The following is a 6,391-nucleotide window of genomic DNA, read 5'->3' as shown; positions in this document are numbered from 1 at the left end:
CTTACCAGGAGGAAGGAGATGTCCGTCCTTTGACCTCTATCCCGCCAGGGCAAAACGTGGTAGGCCCACTCGGTCTCTTCTGGAGCCAGAGGATGCAGCAACACCAGCACCGGGTCCAAGAAAGGCAAAGCCGTAAACGGGTCGTCACTCACCCACTCTAGCCGGATGAACTCTAGGCCAAGCAACTCGAGACCCTCGAGTTCAGTTGCAGCACGACGAAACTCATTCGTCGCCCGCTGTTCCTCACCCTTAGGTCCATCACCGCCTGGCACTATGTCACCCCTGGTGGTGTAATTTGAGGGGGGCGCTGATCCTCCATAATCCTCGCTGAGTTGCCACGATCATCAGGATTCTCAGGAGACCGCGGGGAATCCAGGCCAAAGTCACGGGGAATACGATGGCCAGCCCAATCAACACAGAACCCATATCTTTCACTACATACGGAGGCTGTTCTCGACGAGGCTGTCTCGTCTCCACTGCTGGAAACGCCGTCGTATTCAACCGCGTCCACCCAGTCCACAGTTGACCCCTGATATACTGACCTGAAGCCCGAGTCGTCAGAAGATTCGGACTCGACGAAGCCCACCTCATCATCATCCTCCGACCCGGAAGACAGATCATCGTCGTCCGCAGCAACTGCCATCCCCTCACCACCATCAACATCCTCTTCTTCACCCTCACCACCATCACCACCCTCTTGTTCACTCGATTCTTCCTCTTCACTCACATCCTCTTCACTCGAATCTTCTTCACTTCCATCACTATCTTCATCTCCCTCACTACCCTCCTCGACCTCTTCCTCACTTCCTATCGCACCCTCGTTGACCTCCATCGGTAGTGGAGGAGTCTCAACACCTTCACTGCGCTCAACCTGGGGAGGTAGGGTCTCATCGACCACTGTCTCAGCATCCGACCAGTCCCGTTCACCATCATCAGGGCGAACTCTCTCCTCTTCGCCATCAGACACTAGATCAACTACCACTGGTACATCACCATCACCAAGAGCGAAGCGTTTCATATTTTGAGCAAATTGGAGAACTGTTCACCACAAAGAATTGGAGAGAACTGTGCGACCAGAAGAACTTCGACAATCCACCTAGACTTCATCTACCACCCCCAAGTGAGGAAATGAAAAAAAAACGGGTAAAAACCCCACCAACAGGAAATTGTCAACGAATCCGAAGACGACGATGGAAATCCTAAGAAGGACAATTTTTTTTTATATATAATTTTAGAAGTTATCTCTTTTAACCGTAAAATATTAATTTTAACCCTGGGCATCGAGCAACACGGCTCTACCCAAGGACGGTAGCCCTTGCCGTATTGCTTGAACTCGTCAGGTATAAAAATCACTTACTTAGTTAGTACATACAACTATATGAAAAGGTATATATGTATGTGTATGTGTATATGTATATATATATATATATATATGTATATATATGTGTATGTATATGTATGCGTAAATATACACTTTACTATTGATAATCACAAATGATAAACCTAACACTATTTTAAGCTTAGACTAAGGGAAAGGATCAGTCCAAGTAAGCAATAAAATACTATTAAATTGTAAAACTTTATTTGAGATTACACAAATTCAATCTAGCCTTACAATGGTTCCTTTCTCCAACCACCTACCCGAGGCCAAACGACACCCGTCAACCAACGTCAAGGGATCACCTGACGCAATTAGCGATGAAGGTGGTAATCCCGGATCACGTGGAAACAATAGATCCAACTCTGGACCGGAATATTGACGAAAATCATTTTCTAATTGATCCAATCGTCTCTCTCTCACCCTTGAATACAATGGCGAAAGGTCAAAGGATGTTGCAGGGGCCGCCAGAGATAATATATATCTCGCCTCATCTTCGTTTAACTGCAGGAACCACTAGAAAAGAAAAATACATATTTTTCTTAAAAGGTACGAAAAGAATCTAAGTGCAACAAGTAAACATATTTTTCTTTAAAAGCTTACCTCAAGGAAGGTTAACGGTTTACCGTTTACTATCGGCCTGACATCCGGAGCGGCAAAAACGACCCACTCCACATCCTCGTAAGAAATCAGAGAGAAACAGTGGAAGATTGGATCCTCCACTGTCACCCACACGTCAAAATTTTCAATGACCGCAACATCGACTGGAGTGAAGCTCATCTTGAGGAATGGTTCGGATAACTCAAAAAAAAAACTGATGCTAATGGTATCACTGGTCGCCTTTTTATATACAGAATACCAAGATGGCGACTCAAAGAGACGAAACACCCCCACACCGAATGATCACCAATCAATATCAAGAATCACATTTTAGAAAGAATCACCTCATCAGATTGGCCTTCCCAGTCTCATCCCTTAGCCTATACAACTTTCAACCACTTGAGAGATCATTTACCATAGACCATAGAAAACCTTTTCCTATCTTTGATCTTCACTACTAACGACCTGCAAAGACACTCCTTGAACTGATCTTAACTTTAAGGACATATTTAAACTAACGTATAAATTATAAGTCCTCAGGGACGATGACTAGTTTTAGCTGGGGAGGTGTCACGGCTGATACGTTCAACTCGTATCCTTACAAGTCGTAAAAATATAAAAGAATTTTTTTTTCCTTTTTATATATATATATATAATTTTTCTCTCTTGAGAAGAATAAGTACATGAGAAACCTATTTTTCTCAAGAACTATGGCGACATAGTCAGAAACAGTGAGGCACAGGCAGCAACACAAAACGATGCGTTCCGAATAGACCTTCAGTCCTTTTTTTTTTATATATATATAATAATTAACAGAGTGAACATCAGTAGTGTAGATCGCATAACGTGAGAACCCAAAAACCTCATGCACTTAGACCTTTTTTTTATGACGCCGACTTACTGACGCCAGAAAGTCGTACCGGACAAAAATACCTATTTGAGCGTTGTTAACGCTTTACAATTAAGTCGTATTGTACTAATGGACCACGCGTATTTTATATCTTCTCTTTCTGGAAATTTCATCATTTTTACTTAATGTACTTTTGAAATTTATGTATCCGTTCCCATTTAACTAATCTAAGCATAGAAGCGGTGATATTCTTTGATTTTTCATCTTAAAATTATAGACCACCCAACTCATGCGCACCTGCATGTGATTCTTGGAAATTAGAGAAAGCTAATAGAAACCTCCAAATTTATGGTTTCCTACACGGGCATGCTCAGCGACAGAGTGGCGCCAGCCTACTTAATAGTCAAAATCTGTTTCCCAGGGATCACACGTGTGCATGGGCCTAGAACTTTCGAGCGAGTCCGCGTCCTCTCATGTGGGAAACTGGTTACCACCACTTTTCATATGCGAGGATCATATAAAAAGACCATGGACTTTAGCTCATCAGTTCTTTTGGGCATCAAACTCTGAACCTTACCGAACTCCGGACACTTGACGGTGTTCGTGGCTAGAGGATTGATATCCCGATTGAGCATTCGGTCACGTGAGCCCAGATCATTGGATCGGTCCTTGATCGTCGTAAGCACTCGTATAATCGGTATATTATTTTCTACTAGCTTCAGAAGCATAATCAACGCGATATTAGCGTATAGCATCCGATCACGTGAGCCCAGATCGTACGATTGGTCCTTGATCGTTGTAAGTCGTGAACTAATATCAACCGTTTAGCACCGGTACAGCATTGATTATCTTCATCTTATTATAAACCATTTAATTTCATTCATTTTATTATTTTTATATTGAAATATACCACGAGAAACGTGGAGAATCAAAGAATATTTTACCGCGATAAATGCGAAGATTTTAAAGAATATTTTACCGCGATAAATGCGAAGATTTTAAAGAATATTTTACCGCGAAAAGGCGAAGATTTTGAATAATATTTAGAAATATTTTTTTTTTCCGCGAAAAATACGCGAAGATTTTATAAATTTATATTACCGCGAAGACGCGAAGAATTTGAATACATTGAAATTATTTTACCGCGAAAAGCGCGAAGACTTTCATTTTAATTTAACCTACTGAGATTTAAAAACGCATAACCATTGAAGCTTCTACAACAAGGTAGACTAAATAAATAAATAATTCGATAAATTTAAAATCACATCAATTGACCGCGAGAACGCGTCGTGAATAAGTGTCCTGTGTAACTGCTGACAGTCTTGACACCTCACCAAAACCTGTTTAGGGTAAGTTTTTGAATATTGTAACCATTGTTTGGTATTTTTATTTTTATATACTCTGAAATAATTGTAACCCATATGCATGAAACATTTGCTTTTATATTTACTATTCTTAATATTGCCATTTGTAACCCCTTTTGTATTTTGAGAATATTGAGTCATTTAATAAATAAATACTCGTTAACATAAAACATTTGAAAAACATTATTTATCAGACAATTTTACTTTAACAACGAGATAATAGCTTCACGAGGCTTTTCGGCAACCCACCTTCCTTTATCCCTTATTTTACTACCTGTCTAGCCGCTCAGACCGATAGTTCACAGTAGGGGGTACACAATCTTACGTTTACCGCTCGACGTTTGATTGTGAAATTAGATCAGTCACATAATAAATTGGAAATCGTTTTGGGTTTTATCAATATTGTCTTCAACAATATTGTGTGGGCGCGAATTAAATATAAAATAGAATAAACTGAGCATTTGGTCACGTGAGCCCAGGTCATAGGATCGGTCCTTGATCAATGTAAGTACCTTTTTATTCACTATACTTTATACGAATATCGTACCTACGCCCATCACGATCTCCAATCGTGACAACAGTTTTGATTGAATTCAATACTTAATTTTTCAAGCAATATTTAGAAAAATTTTATTAGAATTTTATTTTTCATTTGTTTTTTTTTTTAGCAACCATCATTAGAAATCACCAATAAAAATGCTCAATCAACTGTTTTAACAAACTAACCATCATTGAGTACTGCTAGTGAATTTGATAAACTTTTTGATTCTACTCTAAATTCACTTCGAGATCTTTTAATGACAAATGTTGAAGACAGAAAAAAAAATATTCGAAAAGTTGAAAACATGATATTACTCTGTAAGAATAATAATTGCTTAAATAACAATTCAGAAGCAAATGGACAAAAATTATGTGACTTAAATGATATCACAAATGATGACTTACAATTTTATTTACTTAGATTATCGCAATCTATCACAAAACACCTTTTGAAAGACAAGTTAACCGCTGATTCATAAATTTTGAGCATGCAAAATCTAGAAGTAATTGATAAAGATGATAGTAATAATAATAAACTTAATAATAATAACAGTTACAATAACACTGATGAACAGAAAAATCTTTATTCTGAAGACAATAAAGATTTGCAAAATAGCGAAAAAGAGCTAAATAAAGTAAATGAAAATAATTTCGATCGTATTCAGACGGTATTAAACGATGAAAAATGCTCAAGGAAAATGAATACTGATACTTTTGAAGACTTACTTAAACTGTGTGATGATAAACGTCAAAAGTTTCCGTATTCTGAGAAGCAGAATGATGCAAAGGAGAAGGAAAAGTTACTGCTACATAATGATGATGATCAACATAAAATAAGTAACACTATGATCTGTGAAAATCACAATCTATTTGATTGTAATGATTGTACCGCTAGAATATTGAAAAATATTGCAACAAGTGATAAAAAAAATGATATGACTACGAGTGTTGAGAACAAATTATCAATGATAAATGATAATCCTACTAAAACCAACGATTATCTTGGAAGATCGTTGATTTTTCGTAAAATGTATAACATACTGGCTAGGACCCCGTATTCAACGTTCGTTCAGTCAGTACCCCTGGGTGGATGTGATTTGATAGTATGCTGAGGGTTGAGAACCGTGCGGAATAATTTCTTTGATGCGCAGTACAACGAATATTACGACGGAGTTTTAGCTTAACTGAGATGCGAAGACTGGACATTTAGACCGACAAACTGTGGGTTTAAATAGTCTGAAATCGAGAGGAACCGAGCCGTGCCCCTGGATCTGGTACCAGAAGAGGAGATGCTTGCTGTCGCAGCGTCTATTTTTATATGCTTCTCCTCCCGCGGTTTATTCTGCAAGTGCGGTACCCGAGGTCACGTCGAGAGAGAAGAAAAATAATTAAATAATTTCTTTAATTATTCGATATTCGAATTGAGGGTTTCTTTTTAAATAAATTTTCAATTCGGATGCTGGTTACCAAAAGAAAGTTCGGCGTCTCCTTAAAAGAGTGAGAATTAATGCATGTTTAGTTTAGGAAGATTCTGGATGCATAAACATGGACTTGTTCATGGTGGCACGCGTCATTCCGGCTTGGCCTTCAAATCAACGAATGGAGGGGTGCCATCTAAGAGGTATCGGCTAACACCAGAGCGGCTACTGGGTTGCTCCT

General features: G+C 38.8%; 1 protein-coding gene across 1 annotated transcript; it reads right to left on the bottom strand.

Annotated features, from left to right (window-relative positions):
- Positions 1 to 271: 271 nt before the first annotated feature.
- On the bottom strand, positions 272 to 1,018 carry LOC128668837 (zinc finger and BTB domain-containing protein 47-like). The gene has a single exon (XM_053742637.1). It carries the CDS (start codon positions 1,016 to 1,018, stop codon positions 272 to 274), a length of 747 nt encoding a protein of 248 aa, XP_053598612.1.
- Between the last annotated feature and the right edge of the window lie 5,373 nt (positions 1,019 to 6,391).

The sequence above is a fragment of the Microplitis demolitor genome, chromosome 10, assembly GCF_026212275.2.
Source record: "Microplitis demolitor isolate Queensland-Clemson2020A chromosome 10, iyMicDemo2.1a, whole genome shotgun sequence".
In the NCBI taxonomy this organism is placed as follows: Eukaryota; Metazoa; Arthropoda; class Insecta; order Hymenoptera; family Braconidae; genus Microplitis; species Microplitis demolitor.
Note: the sequence above shows the minus strand (reverse complement) of the source record. Positions and strands in the feature narration are given on the sequence as shown.

Bases quoted from the DNA above. Each gene is read 5' to 3' on its own strand.
- LOC128668837 (XM_053742637.1), bottom strand. From the start codon at position 1,018: ATGAAACGCTTCGCTCTTGGTGATGGTGATGTACCAGTGGTAGTTGAT.